The sequence below is a fragment of the Rhinolophus sinicus genome, chromosome 4 (genome assembly GCF_057876585.1).
Source record: "Rhinolophus sinicus isolate RSI-liver-muscle chromosome 4, RSI-T2T, whole genome shotgun sequence".
NCBI lineage: Eukaryota > Metazoa > Chordata > Mammalia > Chiroptera > Rhinolophidae > Rhinolophus > Rhinolophus sinicus.
Window position 1 is genome coordinate 33,015,927 of NC_142504.1, and position 23,547 is coordinate 33,039,473.

General features: G+C 36.4%; 1 protein-coding gene across 1 annotated transcript in view; it reads right to left on the reverse strand.

Moving 5' to 3' along the window:
• Positions 1-812: 812 nt before the first annotated feature.
• VPS50 (VPS50 subunit of EARP/GARPII complex) overlaps positions 813-23,547 on the reverse strand; it is a 115,944-nt gene continuing 93,209 nt past the window's right edge. The window contains exons 22-28 of the mRNA XM_019729711.3: positions 16,613-16,693; positions 11,292-11,440; positions 10,170-10,266; positions 8,886-9,044; positions 5,768-5,889; positions 3,771-3,960; positions 813-1,526 (exon numbers count right to left, since the gene is read on the reverse strand). Coding sequence (XP_019585270.3) covers positions 1,407-1,526; positions 3,771-3,960; positions 5,768-5,889; positions 8,886-9,044; positions 10,170-10,266; positions 11,292-11,440; positions 16,613-16,693 — 918 coding nt within the window. The 3' untranslated portion in view covers positions 813-1,406. The remainder of the gene's footprint in view (positions 1,527-3,770; positions 3,961-5,767; positions 5,890-8,885; positions 9,045-10,169; positions 10,267-11,291; positions 11,441-16,612; positions 16,694-23,547) is intronic.

The window sequence follows — 23,547 nt, forward strand, 5'->3', positions numbered from 1 at the left end:
TCACATTGTACTGTGCTGGTTATGAATACCTGCAGGGACTGATGGACAATGAGTGGCAGTCATGTCCTTATCACCTCCATGCCTGATCACATGCCACCGTTTGCCCGTCACTTCAGCACCTCAGCTACCAGAAGACTCACAGGATACAAGGTACATTTCTCATGAGATGCTTCAGGATTCTGTGAGCTATTGATGTTATAGGTCATGTCCAGTAATCCTGGACCAACACTACACAAGCTTCGACGTCTTATACTCTTCAGTCAGAAACAACACGCAAAAAATTCCTTATCAGACAGTTGGCAGAAGTGCATGGGAAACTGATTTTCATGCCATATATATGGGTAGAAAATTCCTGACTTCAAAGCAAAGTTTAAAGCAAGAGTACACAGTTAGTAAAGACTAACTGAGTTCTAAAGTTTATCATTGGCTAAACACATTATTTTACATCTGTGATACGAAATATTTTAAAAAGGCAAACAAACATATGATCCTAAACTTATGCTTGATTAACAGACAGTTCTTTCCTGAGTCAGCCAAAACAGGTTTTGCTGTCCAAAGACAAAAGTTGAATTCAAAGAGAACAAAGCTTATATGAAAAAATGCCCATTAAAAAAAAAAATCAAAATCCCACCATCACCATTCTGCATGTTATTCAGTGGGCCTTGAAAAGGTACACCCAATGAAATTACTTTTCACCACTGATTTCAAGATATAAGATGATTAAAATCAGAACATGTGAAGAACATTTCACTACAGTTTTATGAAATCTTTCTGCCATGGGAAAATATCAAAATGCAGTCTCAGAGGCTGGCCATGTTGGAGTATACCATTTATTACATTTTACCATTTATGATCACTATATTATAACCAAATTAACCCTGACATAAACTTTTGACATTGCAAAACAGAACATACTGATTTTTCAACTATTTTGCTTACACGTACTTTTCAATTCTCATGCAGTGCTCATAATTAGAAGATACTGTACATTACCCCTCACATTATGCTTAAGAACCAACTTCAGAGGGTAGATAAGTGCCAATGTAAATTCATTCTCCAACAACTGTCCATGTATATACCATCACTGTTCCATATAACTATACTTACAGTCCATTTTTCTGTAAAATGTACAATGGTAATCATATAACAATAGTTATGATGAGGCAATAATATCATTTCAGGAAAGGAACACAACAAATGAGACTAAAAGTTGAGGAGAAGAGATCACAGCATATAAAAGTCATTTCAGAACAGCACACAACTTCAGTGTTTCCTACTTTCCAGTTGGAAAAAACATGCAAAAAATATTCTTAGCAGACAGTTGTCAGGAGTGCATGAAAAATTGCTTTTCATGTCATATACGTTGAAAGAAGACCAATGTCACTGAGGAAAAATAATTGTGTTCATTATCTTTTGGGTCTGTCTATATCATCTATAGCTGCTAGAAGTTTCTGTCTTGCTTTTTTATTGATATGGGATCCCAGGCAAACATTTACCAGATTGGTCAGCTGCTTCGTTGAATATTCCTGCTCGAAAAAAGAAGATCCAAATTTAGTGAAATGCAGTGAAAGGACAGGCAGACATTCTGGTCTCAGTAGATAGTTACTGAGCATTACAAACCAGTGAAAAACAGTTTAAATTATAGCTGAGACATGAAAGACAAACTGTTTACTGAGATGTAATAACAGAGAATGAAAATACCATTTGAAACAGGAAGTACTAGAATCTTTTTAACATGGCAGGTAATCTGACATGCCTATGCTTTTTGTTATTTTTAAGCTCACATACTTTATGATTGTTTCTGTGACAATCTTTGTTATTAAGTTATCAAAATATACTGACATTTCAAATTTTTAAAATACTACTAAGTATTTTCCGATACTCTACATTTTGCAAACATTTTATGTTAAAAGACAAAAATCTCCAACCACAGAACAACTCCTCTTCTGAGATATGATAAATGAATAAGGTAACAAAGATCAGAAAGTTACTGGTTTTTAAACCCTCATGTTGTAATTGGCAGCTACAGTAGTAAGTAAAATTGAGCCATACATATTTTTTTGCAGTACAAATCTATTTGGTTCCTGAATTTCAGATAACGAGTTACTGGGATGAGAATGAATAGGGACTCATCAGAAAGTTTTACATATTGATGAGGTTCTGGAGGTTGAACGGCAAGCGTTCGGACAGGGAGAGAGAGTTGTGTCTATCATCTAATAAGAGAAGAACACGTCTTCACTGGAGGTAACTACTAAAACATGAGAAAAAGTTCATTTTAAAAACTCAGCCAACTTCTCAGTTTGTGTACCTGACCTCTGAGAGCTCCTGTAAGCACCTGATAATTCTCTTAAGTAAGTCAGTCTACACTTAGCAAGTACCATTGCCACCGAGCACTGGACTAGACATTGTGGGGAGTTCCCTTGAAGACAGGACAATCCCTGTTGCTGGGAAAATTTCACTGAATTACAGATATCAGTTAACTAAAGCTTCCAAAATACTAAACTAAAAATTTTAGTCCACTATATTAAAAGAGGAAAACCTAACATGAGCATCGTTCTTGCATCACATAATAGATCTAAGAGCTATGCTTTTTCTCTTCAACTACTTACACTCTTTTCCCAAACTCTTACCTCACTCAGTACCAACCCCGAGTGTTTCCTGATTACTTTACTAAATGGATCCTACAACATTCAGCAGTCTTTCTGCACCTGGGTTAGCACTTTGGTTCTCAGCTGGCAGAGGTCAGGGGGACTACAAGTGGTGACATTTTTCTCCCTTCTGAAATCACTGAAAATAACATGTACATTTCTACCTTGTACCCAAAGATCTGAAACTGACCTACAGTAGGCACGTGTACACAAAACTCAGGCTAATAATCATTTCATTTTTTGAGAGTGGTGAAACCAGAAAAGATGAGCCTGATTAAGTAAATAAAATTACTTATTTCATTACCCAGTCAAATAAAAAATTACCTAGATTTTACTGATGATGTTTATAGCATAAATAAATGTGAATGTTAAGAGTTACTGAAGAAATAAGATTCGGTGATAATTTTCACACTTCCTGTATTTTCTAAATTTGTCTTTACATGTTGCCTGTCTAGACAAACGATATATCGTACAGAAAAGCTCCCGTATTAGGCATGCTCTAGTGATACATGTTGATTTGAACTGTGTCAATAATTCCGCACCTTATATAACACTTAATAAACAGCATTTTTCTCTACTTATCTATGTATCTATACACACACAAAAATAATCTCATCGCTACTTAAGGTAAAATCTCTAAAGATGGATGAAGCTACATTTGGCTATTTAAACATTAATATGTTTAATCATCACTACTGCATGTCAGTGTGTTCAGGATGTCATCAATTCATTCATTTTGAGGGCTGAAGGAAGATTTAAGTTACATAAAGACTTTAGCTTGTAAATCATTTCAATGTCACTGTATTCAATTTGTCTTGATGTTAACAAGTTCAGCCTTTTCCTCCATCACAGTTGCAGAATAAATATAGCTAATGTTCAGACTCTGGCTATCTTTCCAGATAATTACTGTTACAGTTCACAAAGGTGTCAAAACGATTTGATTAAGCAAAGGGCATTGCACAGACACAGTGTGAACGTGGTAAAGAAATGGTTTATGTGGTTCATGCTAGAACAGCAAATGTTTCTTTACATTTCATACTCATGACTTTGAATTATATAGCAGACAAGAACAGAACAAAGGAAAAGAAATACAAACTTAATTAACTGTTTTCCAGCTCTCACCCTGTGCTCTTTGATCCAGCGTTCCATGTCATTCTCAGTTAGGTAGTAGGCTTTAATATAGGTTTCCACAAATTCTTTATCAGGAATGGGTCTAATATCTGTTAGTTTTTCAAGTTTCATTAAAAACTGTTGAAAATCCAATTGCATCAAGGCACGACCCTCATTACTACACTTCTTAACATTGGCATATCTAAGATACACAATAATAAAAAAAAACATAAATGATGAGATGATTAGAAAAACAAACGTTTCAATAGTTAAGCTTTTCTCTAACCCCAGACAGGACAGATTCTCTAGAAGAGGGTTACATACAGGTAGAAGAGCACAGGGGCCTCGAGTCAGACAGACTAGGTTGTGTTTGGACCCTGTCACTTGGCAGTCATCTTACTGATCTGGGCCTCAGCTTCCTCACTTGTAAAGCATAGAGATCAAGCAACTTCTAAGGTTCTTTGCTGCTCTACAGACCATAGTTCACCATACTCAATTAACATAATCGCCTGCAGGACAGTTGAACTGGTATTCCAATTAATCTGGCTGCCAAGATTTATAAAACTAAGCTATGAATACTCCAAAGTAATCTTGGTTTCATAGAACTATGCAATATTGTAACTACTCAATAGAGAGAACGCAAATGAAGTAATTCTCCCATGAACATTCGGCAAACCTAAAAACTACGTGAGCATATAAGCATAGAAAGTACATACGTAGTTTTCATCATAAAACACTTTATAGACTTATTCTGAAACCTCACACAATTGAAAAACGGTGTGTTCTGAGGTTGACTAGTTAATATTAAGAATGAATATATTAACCTCACATACACTCATAAGTCAGTGTCTCATTCTTTCAAGGATACAAAACGTGGAGAATCCAACCCTAGGGAATGAGGCACTGCCCCTAAGGAAATTTGCAAGAAAACTAAAGCTTATATCACTTAAAGTCACCAAGCCTTTTTTAAAAAAGTGTTTTATACAGAAATATAACATTTATTATTCATTTTTCTACTTCATTAAACAAATTTATTAAAAATACTTTTCAGTCAGGACTGTGGACACAGAGTCATCTTGCGATTTGTAGCACTCCTGGTTTCAATACAGTGTAAAGACTGTTGTCAGCTTGTCATTGTCATCTTCCCACTTTCTAATACATTCTTTTTTATAACTAATAGGAACTGAAGAGAAGTCTGATAAATGACGGTATGAAGATTCAATTGACGTGCAAGTCTAGATCACTCTGAACGGTCTTTGAAACAGTGGTTTGCTTTCCAGGGATATTTTTAATGCATTACTGATTTTTATTTGTGTTCTAGATGTTATGGGCAGAGTAAGCATGGTCTCTGAATCAGTGGAAAAATTACTATTGATAGATCTGTAGAGTCAACATGAAAGATTAATATAGTTTACAATGATCTAATAATGATATTATTAACTGATGTAGTGGTTGGAGGACTTATTTTGCCATCAGAAAATCAGGAGTTCATAAGCCTTCTCTGCATTTAAAAACTGTGAACTTGGACACGTTATTTAACCTCTTTAAGCCTCGATCTTCTGAGGCAAGGTTTCTTCTCTGACATAACAGAATAATAGCACTATCAAAGAGAGTTCAGGTTAGGATTTGATGATGTAATCCTGCGAAGTCCTTGGTTCAGAAAATGACACATAGTGCTCAATAAGTGTATGTGTAAGCATTTCATAATAATTATATTTATTATTAGGTAACAATAGTTATCATTAGTTTAACTTTCAGATAAGCATTACATGCTGCATTCCTCTCTCCTCTACTAGCTGGTTCTGGTCACCAACAAGAAACGAAAGCATGGAGGCGGCACAGTGGGCTGTAAGGTTTCTTCTCTAATCATATCCCAAAGTCAAACTTGAGTTACTATGAGATTATCTTCTGTTTATCACTATCTCTACCTATTCTCTCCATCCATTAGTGTATTCACATATTATCATTTGTCATTGAAAAATCAGATAATGCATTCATGAAAAACTTACCCTTCCACAATAGTTCTATTAGCCAGTCGTATACAATGTTCCCAAAGTATATTAGACACGGGCAAGGGTATCCGAACTCTCTTAGAAACCTCATTTAACCTTCTGTTAAACTGCTCAAATTCCTAAGAAGACAGAAATCATGGCTACATGTGAATACAATTAGAATGCCACATTGCATTCCCATCTGAGTGGCAGAAAGGAAGATTTAGAAAGACTCAGAATCAAACCAAGTAAAAGAAAAAGAGATAATGTCAAACATAATTTAAACTTAGTGTAGAGGTGAAAGGTTTTTTTTAAGTATATCAAATTGAATAAATTATGTTGTAATACAGAGTATGCATACTACATTTCATATCAAAGGAAATTAAGTGTCATTAACTAATCTAACAATGCTAACAAAGTTCAAATGTTTTTACATGTCAAATTTTTCTATGACTGTCAGTATGGATTAAGAGGGTTTCATAATCTGGGTCTTTAAAAATATTTTCAAGAAACCCAGTTTTAAAAAATATTTTAATAAGCTTTCAACTCAAAGTGAACTAACTATTTGTAATTTGTGGCTATCCTCCTTAGAAAGCAATATAGTAAATTATTATCTTCCTTAAATAGTCTTTGAAAGTAAATAAATTATTATATAATTTGAAAGTCATGTAAATTTTTAGTACATAGGAGAAAATAAAATATAAAATATTTTCTACTACCTACAGAAAAACGGAACACTTTTATTACTTATCAGTAACCTTTTGATACCACTCTACTAAAAATAAAAATGTATGTAACTAATTTAGACAATTCCAACAATTACACAAAAGCAGCAGATGGTTCACACTTCAATAAATGTATTTCTGGTTTCTTTGGACTATTATCATTTAAATATGTTCACTTACAAAAGTAAATGCTGTTGATTCTTCCTTGATAATATATTTCAAATAAATTTAATAAGGCTTAAAAGGATATTATTTTCTTCAGTTTCCTCAAGAGAGTAGCTACACAATGTTTAGCAAGTCAAAACTGACACGTGTTCAAATTTTCTAATAACACACAGGAAAGAAAAATCTAATCTGACCGTCACCAGTCAAGATACCACATAATAATTGTCTTATCCTTTGGTACTTCCTAAACCATATTTTTTTGGTTTAAGTTATTTTTGACAGTCAATGCTGTCACTCACCCCTTAGATCTCCCTTAATTATTTATGAAAAAAAGTGGATCTTCAATCCACTAAGTTTGCATTTGAAAATCAAAGTTAAGTAAATAATTGGTCTTCATCTTTCTCATTTTATGCATCTAGCAGAGCAGTAGCATTTGCTACTGTAGTTACGCTTCACTGCAGTAGACTCTGCTTTGGTTTTCAAGAGTCATGATTCAATACTTCTCATTAATATTTGAAAGGTAAAATTTTATGCTTACTGTGTAAAATATCATTCTACATATTGCTAAATTCAAGTTTAAGAATGCTTGTTGTTAAACGAATAGTAAAACTATTTCACTTTACTTATGATTCTTTTGAAGCAACAATGCGGACTGCTTTTTCCTAAAGGTTTGGGCTTGGAAAAGTAATAGAACAAAAGTTATCTTAAAACTTTCTTTATGGAAGGTTTTAAGCTGCTAAAAATTGGGTTCAGATTAATACTCTGAATAACGCTGTGTTTTCTTATAATATTGTTTCTTGGAATTAAGAATAACTGAAGCAAGCAGCCAGAGTGCAGACCTCTCTTTTTTCTTGCATCCCTATGAGTACCATGGTTAGCACGTCATTAAAAAAGAATCAATTTTTCAAAAATAGAACTGTTCAAAAAAGAGAGAATGTGATTATTTGTAAATTACACATATCTTTTACATTCCAAATTAAAATTCCCAATTGAAATCTCCTGGGTGCTCTAGAAATCAAAGGTCTTTCAGGGTGGCAACTGCAGAGTGCCTTGTTGTCACGCACGCCTTAGGTCTCCCTCTAACTCCTACACACGGCGAACTTATCTTCGCAACTGTGCACCTTGAGTGTGGCGACAACCTCTCAGTCTTCAACCCAGCCTTCCAGAAGGGCACCATACGCTGCTGGGAATAGGAACACTAGAAGAATTCCGATCTTATTTCTGTTTCGATCTCTGACTTCGTTTGCTGGTTCTTAAGTGTCCAAGGCTGTTAGTTATTGCCTTGGAAGCAGGTAAGGATGTGTAAATGACACACAAGTCAGGAGCTTAAGAAGGGCCAATTTTCTTTTCACGACAAATATGTAAAACAAAATTTTTCTGAAAGTTTTCTCAGATGCTCTTTCTTCAGCTCACACATCCCCATGGCTCATTTCCTAACTTCATTCAGACCTCTCTCTCCTCAATTCTCTCTTTATCAGAGTCCTTCTTTGAACACAAGTGAATAAATGGTATTCCTCCCCCACCCACACCCCGCTTCTGCTGGCTATTTATTTTTTCACAGAACTACTCCTCACTTGACATATTGTATCTTAATTTATTTCTTTACTACCCCATCCCTGCACTGACATGTAAATTCTTTGAGGGCACGTAAGTTCCTTAATTCACAACTATATTACCAGCACCTAGATCAGTGTACAGCACATGTCAGGTGATCTATAAATAGCTCTTGATGCATACATTTAAAAAATAACTATAATTTTTTCCAGAAAACTTACAAATGTAAATCATTAAAGGCGTAGGTGTTCCCATGACACACTGCAAAAGTACTGTGATTTCTGGAAAAAACAACTAAGAGTAATTCAGGGGCATGGTCACTTGCTAATGAAAATACACAACTGTGGAAATATCTTCTAATTAAATAGAAATATCTTCTTGTCAGGATCACCATGGCTATGGAGGTTACATAATATGGATTACGTAAAAGTCAGCCAACACAGGCCAGCCAAACTCTAACTCGACGTGGCAAATCGGTGAACAAAACAAAAAATCTACAAAGTATTCATGGGTCTAAAAGAACACAAAATTCAGAGAGTAAGCCGAATCCCATTCAGGGACTTTAATATCATGATGCTAGACATGTGCTGATGCTGTAACGACAATCTCACTACTTCAGAGCTACTGCAATGATGGGTATCGTTCTCTTAGTAAAATCGCCTTTAACAAAGATGTTTCCCAGAGTTACTTGCCTTCAACAATGCATCTACGTATATGTTGTGCTGTGACATAATTTCTTTTACATCCCATTTCACGTTAGCCATCAGGAGCAGCATCTGTTCATAGTCAATGGCTTTGCCAGCGACAATCCAATAAATTGGTTTGCGGAGTTCACTGGCAGTTGAGACTGTCTGAAATAAAGTTCACAGAAATGAAAACAAGTATTTTCTAAAAGAATCAAATTTATAAAGGATATTTTGCTCCTGTTTCTAGTATATTTCATATCTAAAAGCAAAACACTATTCAACATTTGGAGATTTAAATTATGAAAATACTTTACTTTGTAGGCAAAGGTCTACCTCAAAACATAATTTTGAGACACAGAATAAACTTGAGGCCACAGACATTACAACTGCAAAAGAACTACAGACTTTCATGCAGTCTAGCAAATTCTTCTCAAATTCCTTCACTTCTGTCCATTATGACGCCCACTACCCCACCTCAAGATTCCATCATCTCTCAAATGTATTTCTGCAACACCCCTCGAGCTGGTCTGCACGCCTCAAGCCTTGCCATGTAAAGTCTGTCCTTCACACTGCCCTCAGAGTACTCTTTCTGAAACGCACACCTGACCATGCCATTCACCTATTTCCAGCCCTCCAGCAGCCTCAGAACTAAGTCCCAGTGAGTACATCACGTGGCTCCTGCTTAGGACTCCACCATCGCTCTCCTCACTAGCCCTCCTCCCTGCTCTGACAACCGGAGTTGTCTTTAGCTGCTCACACAAACCATGCTCCCTCTCACGTGCTGGTCTTCCTGGGAGCCGTTCCCTCAATCTGGAATATACTCCCCACTCACCTGACTGGTCACGTTTAAACATCACTTCGTCCAGACAGCCTTTCTAGACAACCCGCTTCCCACCCACCCCTTTCTTTCTGCCGTCAAGGTTAAACACCCTGCCACTGTTTCTTTCCCCTACTCACACTTTACTCTAAACACAGTTTTATTTGGCTCTTTCTCTCACTAGACTAAAAGTTATGTGAAGTACTCAAAAAAGTATTACATTGGTGCAAAAGTAATTGCGGTTTTTGCAATTATTTTCCTCTTAAACCGCAATTACTTTTGCACCAACCTAATATTTTATACAGGGATTCAGGGGTGAATAAAGAAATATTCCAATCCAGCTCTCCTGGGATTTGGAGACTGACCACTGGTTAAAAAAACAAATAAACAAACAAAAGCAAAAACAAAAACTAAATATCATGTGACAGTCTTATCTTGCTCCCAGTTGTAATGATACACAATCAATCTCTGACCTGAGAATAAAACTGCTGAAGAAAGGGCTTTTTGACTGCGGGCATCACAGCATCCAGATGCGGCTGGAGGAACTCAAACTGTTCAGCCAAGAATACCCTAAAGGGAACAAATAACCCATCATGTAAACAAAGTGCAGGATTTAGAGCCTATCACTATTTTTTGTGTAAGTCAACTTTCCGATCTCTAAACAAAAGTTTGACAATTAAAATTACTTTCCCCTTTAGGGAGCCACCTTGTACTACCACTCGACACACTCATTTACAATCTACACAAAAATACTGTGCTTATCACTGAATGTGAAGTAAACTGGAAAACGGGTGACTTCAGAAAAGCTCATCTGGATACTAAGGTGTAGAGTTACGCTCTTTTGCATGTAAGATATGGGCACAAATGACACAAAACACTGAAGAAAGAATACAACAGTATTTATTGAAAGGATGTCTTTTAAAGATCCCATTCAATTATACACAACCGACCCTTGAATTCACAGATTTAACATCTGACTTTTCAGAAGTCACCCAAACATTCATAATGTGCAACCCACTAACGTGGCTGAGACATACACGTGAACTGCAGGGCAGGAGGCTGGCGTGCAGGAGCCGGAGTCACTCGGCAGGAGGACTGCCGCAGCTGCACTATTTGTTCTCTACTCCGTGTTACGGACACAACCACTCTTAAATTATAACTGGGTACACTTTATGGAAGTGATACACTTTAGTTGTATTAAAAATCTGGGCATTTACAAGGGTGAGGAAGCATTCTTGCTGATGTCAAGGTCGACTATACTTAACACTAAACTGACAATGTAACCGTTTCTCTAGAATCACAATTCTATAGGAAAACAGAAAGTATACTATAACATGCTTTTTCAAAGTTGTGCTTAAAGCAAGAACCATGTTGCTAAAGATGGAAACTTAAAAGATTTCTATTTACCTAACTGAAAAGGACCATGGAGTTTTAAAAATCATTTGGTAATCTATTTCAGGATATACTTCTCAGAAATACATATATCATATTTAGAAGTAGAAGATACATACAGCTAGAAGTATAATTATACAACGTTTACTTTCCTAACCTTTCTTAAAGATTAAATGACAAAGCAACTGTTTTCAACAACTTACAAAGATTCTGTGGCCACCACTCTTTCTGCCAACCCATACAATGTGTCCCCAGATGTCAAAATCACTAGATGACTGAGGTGTGGGCTCGGTACCTTCTCCTTTCTCTCTTCTGCTGCTGTGAGCGTGGCAGTAGGATCAGCTGAAACTTCCTGAAAAGAACAACACACATATACACACAGCCTGAAACAGCAAATCTAATAGCAATAAACTGTGTGATGTGACAAAACTTGAACTATAAATTAAAATACTCTTTGGCATATATCAATTACATTTAATCACTAGTCTCTTCTTCCTCCATTTATATTTTCTAACAACTGTAACGTTCCTTTGTATACTAAGTGAAAATGATGCAACTCTAGATGTTATTATCTGTGTATGATCTAAAGTTGGCCAACACAAGGAATCTTTATGAACTGAGATTTTCATAGAGACAATAGTGAGATACCCTTCAAGAACTTCTCAGTGAAGAAAAGAGATTGTCCCTTGAGAACCAAAATCCAAAATTAGGGTGTTATTAACCATTTCACACCCAAACCTTAATTAAGGTAACCATGGTATAATCTCAAGAAGACAGGATTGGAATGTAGCTACAAACTGAAACAGAACCAACTATATTGTATATGTCTAGGGACAGTTTACTGATAAGAAGGAAGATGGTTCATGGGAATAAAAGAAAGGGATACCCAAAAAGCAGAGTGTGTTGAGCTTTAAAAGATCCTCCAAGAAAATTATAGCACAAAAATTAGATACAAAAAAAATCTGAAGTGTATAAAATGTAAATCTAGATTACTTTTTTAAATCAATTACATAGTCACAAATCGACAACATTTTCCTTATGAATAAAAGAGACGTCAAATGCATAGGACTCTGGGACTATAACTTAGGTTTATAAATTTAACAAAATGGAAGTAAAACATTATAAAACCTTTCAGGTCAGCAAACTGTTTTATGCTTCTTTAGTTCTTTTACATATCCTATCTTCTACTAAACACATTATCTCTCTTCAATTTCTAATTACTCAATTAGCATTTAAAAGTTATTTGGGGAACAACTGTGCTTTCTCTAGGGAGAAACAGGATAAGGGAACTATGCACATTAATCAATATCACAGCTCCATTATTTATTGCCTTCTACTAAAAAGGAAAACAATCACCCCACTTCTGCCAAAACAAAAAATCACAAAATCACAAAATCACATACTTTTTGGTACCAGTTAGTTGCCTGTGCTATTCAATTTAATTCCAGTGGAGATTTAATCACCATCTACCAGACTGCCCAGTTGAGGGGCCTTGCAACCGTCATGACTCCCCTTCCTTCTCACCTCCATCCCCTTCCTTCTCACCTCCATCCCCTTCCTTCTCACCTCCATCCCCTTCCTTCTCACCTCCATCCCCTTCCTTCTCACCTCCATCCCCTTCCTTCTCACCTCCATCCCCTTCCTTCTCACCTCCATCCCCTTCCTTCTCACCGAATGGGTCCTTTCTAAAAGTCTTATCCACATCTCCAGTAATGCTCCATTCTCCAGAAGTTAGGTGTCACCCTTGATTCTTCTCAGTGTCATACCTCACTTACAATCCATCAACAAACCTTCATGGGTCCACCTTCAAAACAGATCCAGAATCTGACCATGTCTCGCTCCTTCTTCCACTAACTCTTTGGTATAAGCCAGCTCATCTCTCTCCTTAACTGTTACACACTGCAGTCAAAGAATTCTCTTTTGCTGCCTCCCGGATGGCTCAGTTGGTTGGAGCGCATCCTCTCAACCACGAGGTTGCCAGTTCAATTCCTCGAGTCCCGCAAGGGATGGTGGGCAGCGCCCCCTGCAACTAAGATTGAACACGGCACCTTGAGCTGAGCTGCCGCTGAGCTCCCGGATGGCTCAGTTGGTTGGAATGCATCCTGTCAACCACAAGGTTGCCAGTTCAATTCCTCAACTCCCGCAAGGGATGGTGCGCTGTGCCCCCTGCAACTAGCAACGGCAACTGGACCTGGAGCTGAGCTGCGCCCTCCACAACTAAGATTGAAAGGACAACAACTTGAAGCTGAACAGAACCCTCCACAGCTAAGATTGAAAGGACAACAACTTGACTTGGAAAAAAGGCCTGGAAGTACAGACTGTTCCCCAATAAAGTCCTGTTCCCTTCCCCAATAAAATTTTTTTTAAAAAGTGTTAAAAAAAATTCTCTTTTAAATAATTAAGTCAGATCATGTCAATTATTCTGCTTAAAGCTCTCCTCAGAGTAAAATCCAAAGGCTCTACAAGAACTAGGCTCTGCCTACCTCTCTGGTTTCATCTTTCACTGACCCTCTTGCTTACTCTATTCCAGTTTATTCGGGCCTCTTTGCTGTCCCGGAATTGATCAATTTTGGTTCCAACTCAGGGTCTTTGCATTTTCTATTCCCTCAGTTGAAACATTTCCCCCAAAATATCCTCTCCCTACTAGAAAATAAGCCGTACATGGGTAAGGAGTTTTGTCTGGTTCCCTCCTCCCCACCAAAATTGTATCCTTAACTCCAAGAACAGTGCCTGGCATCACGTATAAAGTGTTCAATAAATAGGCACTAAATAAATGTTTGTTGAATAAATGAATTCTCATCCAAATGGCTCCCTCTCCTGTTTCCTCCAGGGATTTACTTCAGTGTTAGCTTCTCAGAGGGCCTTCTCTGATCACCTAAACCAGGGTGTCCAAACTTTTTTCAATGTTTTTTACCAAGGGACATATGCGGTAAAATACACAAAGAGCCGGGCCACTCACTCGAGGTGAAGTACGTATTGCCTCACCTGGTTTATTTAAGTAAACTAAATATACTTTTGGAATTTGCTGCGGGCCAATTAACAATGGATTGCATTGCGGGCCGCAGTTGGCCTGCGGGCCGCAGTTTGGACACCCCTGACCTAAACAAAATTACACGCTTTCCCTCCTCTTCCCATCCTTCTTTCCTTTCATTACTCTCAACACAATCCGACATGAAATGGGATATGCGTTTATTCTCTATCTGCCTCTGGTTAATTTAGGATAGAAGAGGGAGGTGGGGCTAGAAGGTGAAGGAAGGCACAGAGTATCATCTGCAACCTGAGGGAAATGCGGTTTATCTCTGGGGTGACAGGAGAGGCCAAAGCACTTACCTAACTACCGTGTTTCCCCGAAAATAAGCCTTAGCTGGACCGTAAGCTCTAATGCGTCTTTTGGAGCAAAAATTAATGTAAGACCCGGTCTTATATTAGACCCGGTATTATATTATATTATATTATATTATATTATATTATATTATATTATATTGCCAGTATTATATTATATTATATTATATCCAGTCTTATATTGATATATATATGTTTATATATATTAACATATTTATATATGTTGTTATATAATAATAATATATATTATTATTATATATTATATAATACGTAATTTTTGAGCTATTGGGATGTGGATGGCATTTAAAACTGTGGGACTGGACGGACTCATCTAGGGAGTAGAATGTAAATGAGAGAAGTCTGATGACTAAACTGTGGGGCACTGCACTGTGTACAGGTCAGGAGAGGAGGACAGACTAGCAAAGGAGTCTGCGATGTGGCCAGTGGCGTAGGAGAAAAACCAGGAGAGTGAGGTGTCCTGGAAACGAAGTGCAGAAGGAGCTTTGACTCTGAAAATGAAGATCAGGATTAAATAAATAGCAAAGCCAAGAAAATAAGCCACAGTAAGCCCGGAGACATGAAACTCACAGATTGGATTTTATTCATTTACTATATGAACATTTACGGGTGAAATGCTATTTGCCAAGGTAAGTGCTATGAAAAAATAAATAAATAAATATATATAAAAATATATAAGTAGTATATGTTATATATAATATGTAATATATATTATATATATAATACACACACACCCAAAGGGTGCCAAAAAGATGAATACACATTTTAAGAGAGGAAAAAACTGTATTAATATATACTGATAACAAAAGATGAATACAAGTCATGTGTGACTTCTGCAATTACAAGAGGTGCTCCAAGTGGTTACCATCAGCATCCAGACACTTCTGATTACAGTGAACTACTGCTTGAGTAATGCTGACCAAAGTGTTAACCTCTCTTACAATGTGTATACATTTTTCTGGCACTCCTGATACACACACACACACACACACACACACACACACACACACACACACACGGCAAAAAGACCTCCAAATGGTAAGGGAAATGGATACAGGTTACTTCCTGCACTTACTTGGGATGTCAGCACATGCCTCTCTCATTTTATTCACATCTCCGCTCAAAGATCACCGCCTATCACTCTCTGCATTTTCTTCTAGCACTTGTTAAGTGCTAAAAGTGTTAAGTGTCTGACACTATATTATATATTTGTTTATCTGTCTCTGTGCCTTACTAAAGTTCCAGGAAGAGAGGAATTACCTCTTTTGAGCACTGGTGAATTTCCAGTGCCACCACAATGTCTGGCATATAATAATTATTTCAGCAAGTATTTCTTAAAAGAACGATCACATTGTTTTTATAAAAACTTCCATAACAGAAGTCTGCACATAATATAGAGCTTACGAGAAAAGAGGAACATGATTGCTTGCTTGGGTAGGAGAAGGAACAAAGGAAAAGTCAGAGAACGCTGGGGTGAATGGAGATGCAGAGAAACACTGAACAACAAAAATCTCTGGCTACAGTGACCAACCACAAGAAAAGTATGTTCTTATGTTAAGTGCTTATCTTAGCTTAAACACTATAGAGGGTCAGCCCTGTTTTTCGACCAACCTGTCTTCTTAAAACATGCAGTTCATCACGTGACACAGTCAAGAATCTAGACCTCCTACTGCACAGCCAACTAAGCCCAAACTTCTTCAGTTTCAAGGCCATTAAAAAAGTGGTCCTAAACACTCTGCAACACAACTCTTCAGCATACACCAGTGCCCCATCACGAAGGCCCACCGAACTCTGGGCCAGGCTTGTCCCACCTCAAGGCCCTTGCTCAGCCTCCGAACCTTAATCTGAATGTCGTGCTCTCTTCTTTTTGCCACGAATCCATCCATGCCTGTTCTTCAAAGTCTAGCATAAGTCTCACTTCCTCCTTCAGTCGTTCTCTGACATCAGGCCTGCACAGAAACCTTTTCTGTCTTTGAACGTGTACTGGATGTATAGCCAGTATCACATTTTTTCATGTATACTAGTTTTTTCTCTCCAACCAGACTACAAGAAACCTCCATTTTACTTGCTACCAGCACATAGTGCAATGCCAACACTCAGGCACTCGGGATACATATAGATATACATTTATACCCAAAAGAATTGATTCCCTTTGATTACTTACCAGATCAATAAGGCTCTCTTGTATTCTGTTCAGAGTTGTTCTTAGTCTACTACTACTAAGGCCTAGTCCTGTTGATTCCAACTGAAAAAGAAAAAGAAAGGCATGTTAAATCGCTCTGGAGAGCCTCTTGCAAATGTTATAACTTCAATTAACCAAAGTGAAGTATCTGATGAGTTCTCACATTCAGATACTTCCTTCAGAGGCTTTCCAAACTGCATTAAAAATTCCAGAACACCAAGCAAAGAAGGCAAACCTTAGCCCTCCAGGGAACAAGAGAACTATTTATACATGTGTATACATAGGGCACAGTAACATCTAACACCCTAATGAATTTATCAGGAGAGAGTTCATCACAATTTCTTTCCCACAAGTTATTATTTGTAGTTATAAAACTTGAGATTTTAGATACTTAAAGATAGTACATTATGTTGTATTTATGTAGAAGCATAATAATACAGTGTTGCTAATTTTTTTTTAACACAAATTAGACACAGCCTAAATCCTCATTCAAATATTAATGAAATTTTTTGTTAGGTTCAGTAAACATTTCACAGTATAGAATTCTCTTCACTACAACAAAGCCAAAGCATTTATAAAAATCTTCACAAAAGAAAATAAGTGGGAAGTGAGACTTGACTGTTAAGACATGAAAAGTTGGCTCCTTGTGTGATGATTCAATTGACAAATATAAACTTAATTTAAAGGCAATCACAGATACACACAGACATCTGGAAAAATGTTTCAACAGCTTATATGAGCCAATAAATTTAAAACTTTATTAACAGTAAACTATAAATTATATAACCACACTGATTCATAGAAATTATGTGTCTGTATATACATAAATATGTGCATATATGTGTATATATTATATATATAATATATACATGTATGTGTACACACACACACACACAGAAGCATACACACATGTTATTGTTCCTTATCCCTTCCTGAGACACAAGGATGAGAAATTACTTACACAACATGTGTTAGAAAGCCTCAAGCTAAAATAGTTGTGTGATGACATGGTGCAGTAAAACATGAACCAATTTTATATGGTAATTTTGTAATACATTTTATTTTTGCTAGGTTTTACAAATTTCATTAATTCATTTTCCTCTTTTTTTCACTAGGTATTATTTATATATAGTTACATTCCACCATTTCAAGTATACAGTTACGGTAGTCTTGTAACCAGCACCACAATCAAGATACAGAAGAGTTCCCTCATCTTTAAAAATGTTCTCATGTCTTTTACACTTGATCCCCTCCCCTATCCTTAACCCCTGATCTGCTTTCTGTCACTGTAGTTTCGCCTTTTCTAAAATTCCATATAAATGGAATCATACAGCATGTAGTCTTTTGTGTTTGACTTCTTTCTTGTGTTTAGCATACTTCTGAGATTCATCCACGTTGTAAATCTAATTAATGAAGCTCATAAAACCTACTATTTCATGTTCTTTTATTGCTTAATAGTTAGTAATCCACAGTATGGACACAGCACTGTCTTTTACTTACTCACCACTCAATGAACATTTGGGTTCAGTTTGGGCTACGTGAGCAATGCCAATATGAATATCCATGTATAGTCTTTATGTGGACATACATTTTCCGCTCTCTTGGGTAAATTCCTAGAAGTGAAATTTCTGGTTCATATAATACATTTTTAACTTTATACGGTACTGCCATACTATTTTTCCAAAGTGGTTGTGCCATTCTGCATTTCCACAAGCGATGCATGCAAATTCTACCTGCTCTATGTCAGAGACTGAATGTTTGTTGTTACTCCACCCAAATTCAGATGTTTAAGCCCTAACCCCTAATACAATGCTATTTGGAGATGGGTTTGGGCGGTAATTGGGGTTAGATGAGGTCATGAGGGTGGGGCCCCATGATGGGATTAGCACACTTTTATAAGAAGACATACATGAGAACTGGTGCTCTTCCCCTATGAGAGCACAGAGGAAAGGCCATGTGAAGATACGGCTAAAAGGTAGCTGATTTTCTGTCTACTTGTTCTATTAGTCACTGTGTGGTGTTAAAATCTAGTTATGATTCAATTTTTTCATTCTCTTGAATTCTGTCAATTATTGCTTCATCTATTTTGAAGCTCTGTGACTAGGCACATGCACATTTATGGTCAATATGTCTTCCAGTTGAATTGACCCTTAGATCATTAGGAATCCCTTTATCTCTGCTAATACGTTTGTTTTCAAATTTATTTTATCTGATATTAATATAGCCACTGTAGCCTCCTTCACTGTAGCCTCCTTATACTTACTGTTTGCATGACGAATCTTTACAGTCCACTTGCTTTCAAACTAGATGTGTTTTTTTGTTAAGTATGGGCTTTGTTTTTAATCCATTCGGGCAATCTCTGTCTTCTAATTTGAGTGTTTAGTCCAATAACATTTAATGTGATTACTGGTTGGGTTTACATCTACCATTGTATCTCTTTTGTTGTTGTTGTTCCTTGGTTCCTCCTTTCCTGCCTTTTCTGATTGCATAAATTTTTAAAAACTTCTACTTTAATTTTCCTGTTAGCAAAAGAGTTCAAGTTCTTTGTATTATTATTCATTGTTTTCCTGTGAATTACAATATACATTCTTAACATTTCACAGTCCATTTACTGTTAACAACATACTGCTTTACATAATACATAGAAATCTTGCCATCTTATAGGTCCACATATCCCCCTACATACTTTGTTATAGTGGTTATGTGTCATACATTTATATTTATTATGAACTTCAGAAAACAATGTTTTGATTTCAGTTTTAAACAACTATACGTTTTATAAAGAAATTAATGGGGATAAGAAAAAAATAATCTTTTGGATTTCCCCACGTAGTTTCTATTACCAATGTTCTTCATTTTTTTCTGAGGATCCATGTTTTCATCTGGCATCATTTTCCTTCAGTCTGAAAAACTTCCTTCAGCATTTCTTGTATTACATACATGTCTGTTGGAGACAAGTTCCTATTTTTTTCATTTAAAAATGTCTTAATTTCACCTTCATCCTTGAATGGTGTTTTTGATGGATATAAAATTCTGGATAGACATTCTTTTTTTTCTTTTAGTATCTTAAAGGGGCCTCTAGCCTCCATAGCTTCTCATGAGAACTCAGCTGTTAATCAGATCACTGGTCCCTTTTATATACAGTCATTCCTCAGTACCAGCAGGGGATTAGTTCCAGGACCACCCACAGATACCAAAATCTGTGGATGCTCAAGCCCCTTATATAAATTGGTATAAGATTTGCAAATAACCTACGTACATCCTCCCGTATACTTTAAATCAGCTCTAGAGTACTTATAAATCCTAATACAATGTAAATGTTATGTAAGTAGTTTTTATGAAGCATTGGTTAGGGAATGACAAGAAAAAAAAGTGTACATGTTCAGTACAGACAAAACTGTCATACACCTAACTAGATAGTACACATCAGCTACAACATATTTGATATTTTTTGGAAAATTTTCAACCTGCACTTGGCTCTATGGATGCAGAACCTATGGATATGAAAGGCTATAAGTCCATTGCAGTTTTCAAGAGACAGCTTTACCATGAGGTACTCCATTGTATGTTTCTTTGTGCTTATTCTGTGTGCTGTTTGTTTGGCATCTTGTGTCAGCAAATTTTTGGCCAATGTTTCTTCAAATGTTTTTTTCTACTTCATTCTATCTCTCGTCTCCATCTGGTATTCCAATTACATGTATGTTGACCATTTGGTATAACTTAACATGTCCCTAAGGCTTTGATCATTTTTGTTTTCCAATTTTTTTCCCCTCTATATTCTGAATCAGTTTAAAAGATTTTTATTAGTTTACCTTCAAGCTCACATGTTCTTTCTTCTGAATCAGTTTAAAAGATTTTTATTAGTTTACCTTCAAGCTCACATATTCTTTCTTCTTTCATGTCCATTTGGCTGTTAAGCACATTCAGTAGTTTTTTTTTGTTTTCTTTTTTTTTAATTGCAAAATTGTATTTCTCAGTTTTAGGATTTCCCTTTGGTTTTTTATCACTGTTTCTACTAGACCTTCCTATTTCTCTGAGATATTCATGCACTTAGAACATGTTTTGTATTACTTTATTGATGCCAGTTATAATAGTCCATTTAAAATCCTTATCCGTTAGTTCCAACATCTTGGAGTCAGACTACATTGATTTTCTTTTTACTTAAGGATGTTTTCCACTGTTTTGATTCTATGTATGTTAAATAAAGTTGGACTGCATCACTAATTTGATTCTGGATTGTTATTTTTCTCCTGTGAGTACTGTTTCCTTTGTTTTCAGCATGTAATTTCTTGGCTGGGCTTAAAATACAAACTATCTCTTGTGCAGCAACTTCAGTTCTTGTTTATCTTTTCTCTTCAACTGCAGTCAGTCTGTTCACATAAATATGTTTCATGGATTAGTCAGAGATGGGAGCAGACAGAATTTGGGGATCCCTTCTCTGACTCTTTTCCTTCTGAATTTCCTCCTACTCTTATCAGTTTCCTGGTTTTACTTTTCTGATTCCCCAATCCATAAAGACTGCTTCCACTTGTGTGCCATGTGGACTCCATTTAGTCCTAGTTTAAAGGCCATGGAGATGGAATTTACTTTTATAGCTTCACTTTCCCCAACCTGCACACTAGCATGAACTCCCCACCAGTCTTTAAGCTCTTGTTCACACTCCAGTATCTTTGGATAATTGCCTTTTGGATAGCATCCAGGTTTCATAATTATTTTTTGCAGGAAATATCATCCAGAAAGATCTGAGTCCATCATATCCAGAAGCAAAAGTTAATTCATTTTTAAAAGTTTGGATACCGAATCACAAATGCTGTGCAAAGAAACAGTTTCAGTAATAAGTGTTAACTTTAAATGAGGCTCACAAACTCTTATCAAGTAAAAGCCCTCATAAGATTTACTTGGATAAAAAATAATTAGCACATCAATCCACGTGTCCTAAGAATGTACTATGTGCTTACTGCTGTGTTAAGGTAAGCTACAGAGTGGTCTTCACCACAGAATATGAATAGAAAGAACCAAGGAAAATATAAGTCAGGTGATGAACAATGGGAGGCTGGGGACAAGGCAAGATAAAGCAATCCTACAAGTAACATTATTATAATAGAATCAAATGGGTTAGACATATAACTGAGCATGATATGGTAGGTTACAACCAGCTCAGTGTAGAGCAGGAACTTCTGGAGGAAACAGCATGAAGAGAAGGAGTACCTTAGCCTAATGCATACACTGTGTCTCCCCAGTCAATGACTTTCTACAACTCCTGGGAAACAGATGCTTATTCTTCCACGAGCAGCATCTATCGAAATTCACTCATACAAGTGTCTTTTTTCTGGGAAAGACACAGGAACAACCACATACCTTATCATTCTACTATTACCTGATTCCCCTGCCACTCTCACCCACCTAAAACTCAAGAGCTAACAAGGCAATTTGGAATATTTATTTATTTATTTGAATATGGAAACCTCTAGGCTTTCTAATGGGCTTGACAAGCTTATTTTCTTAGGAAATTAAAAACTGCCTCTTAAATCTCAAATGCTTGTGTAGGCATATTTAGGCCATTTATTTAGACTGTCTTGTTCCAAAGGGATTTTAAAAAGTAGCAAATTAAGAAGAATATAAACTTGCAGGGTTAAAAAATACTTTAAATATATAGAAAACTTAAGCAAAGCAAAATATGGGTAGAAAGTAAAATGGAGGGTTTATACCAATTTTACAGAAAAATCCCTTTTTATAGAGACGCAAAGTCTTTGTTTTGCTTTAAATAGTGTTTCCTTCAATTTTGCAGAATAGAAAATAGTAGGATCTGAATTATAAGTTGATCTATTTGAAGATGTGCATATTTTCAATATTTAATACATGAATACATTCAATATTCAATACATGGTTAACTAAAAGCTAGGATTACTAAGCATAATCTAATAATCAGAAAAGTCTTTGTTAAAAAGTGCAAGTTAAGAGGCAGAGCAAATGCTGTATTTACTCATACGTACTCATTCATGTGCACATTTTGCATCGGTTCATATAATACAAACTTCTTCTAACACAGTGTATTGGTAGATACCCAAGTTAAGGACAGAAACCTTGTATCTCACAGCTAGTTATTTGAACACAGTGAATTCACAGAATACAAACTGTTTCCAATATGACATGTGATTAAGGACAGTAACCTTTTATCTTACAGGCAATTGTTTGTATACAATAACTTTTACTGAGTCTTAACAGAATTGAAAATGCTTTTAATCTAAAATATCAGATTAATGTGTTCTTTAAAATATAGCAGATTTTAAATAAAATATGAAGCATATTTTATAATAAGCCCCTAACTGTCTATACTTGCTAACTTTCTCAGGTTGTACTAATAGTGAACCTCACTGTAAAGAAATCTGTGCCAGTATATTATCAGCTGAAAAATCATGTCTAAAAGCATTTAGTCCTCCAAAGTTTCCAAAGGACACTATTTTTTTTTTCTTTTAATTGGGGAATATCGGGGAACAGTGTGTTTTTCCAGGGCCCATCAGCTCCAAGTCGTTATCCTTCAACCTAGTCGTGGAGGATGCAGCTCAGCTCCAAGTCCAGTCACCATTTTCAATCTTAGTTGCAGGGGGTGCAACCCACCATCCGATGGGGGAATTGAACCGGCAACCTTGTTGTTAAGAGCTTGCGCTTAACAGAGCCATCCGGCCGCCCCTCTGGCAACTAGATTGGGGAGGGTGCAGTTCACTGGCCCATGTGGGAATCGAACTGGCAACCCGGTTGTTAAGGGTTCACGCTCTAACCAACTGAGATAATCCGGCTGCCCCGAACCTATTATTTAACACATCTGATAAATAATATGATCCAGAACTGTTTTATCCAATATGATAGTCACTAGTCATGTCTGGCTATTTATATTTAATGATAAATTAGGTAGAATT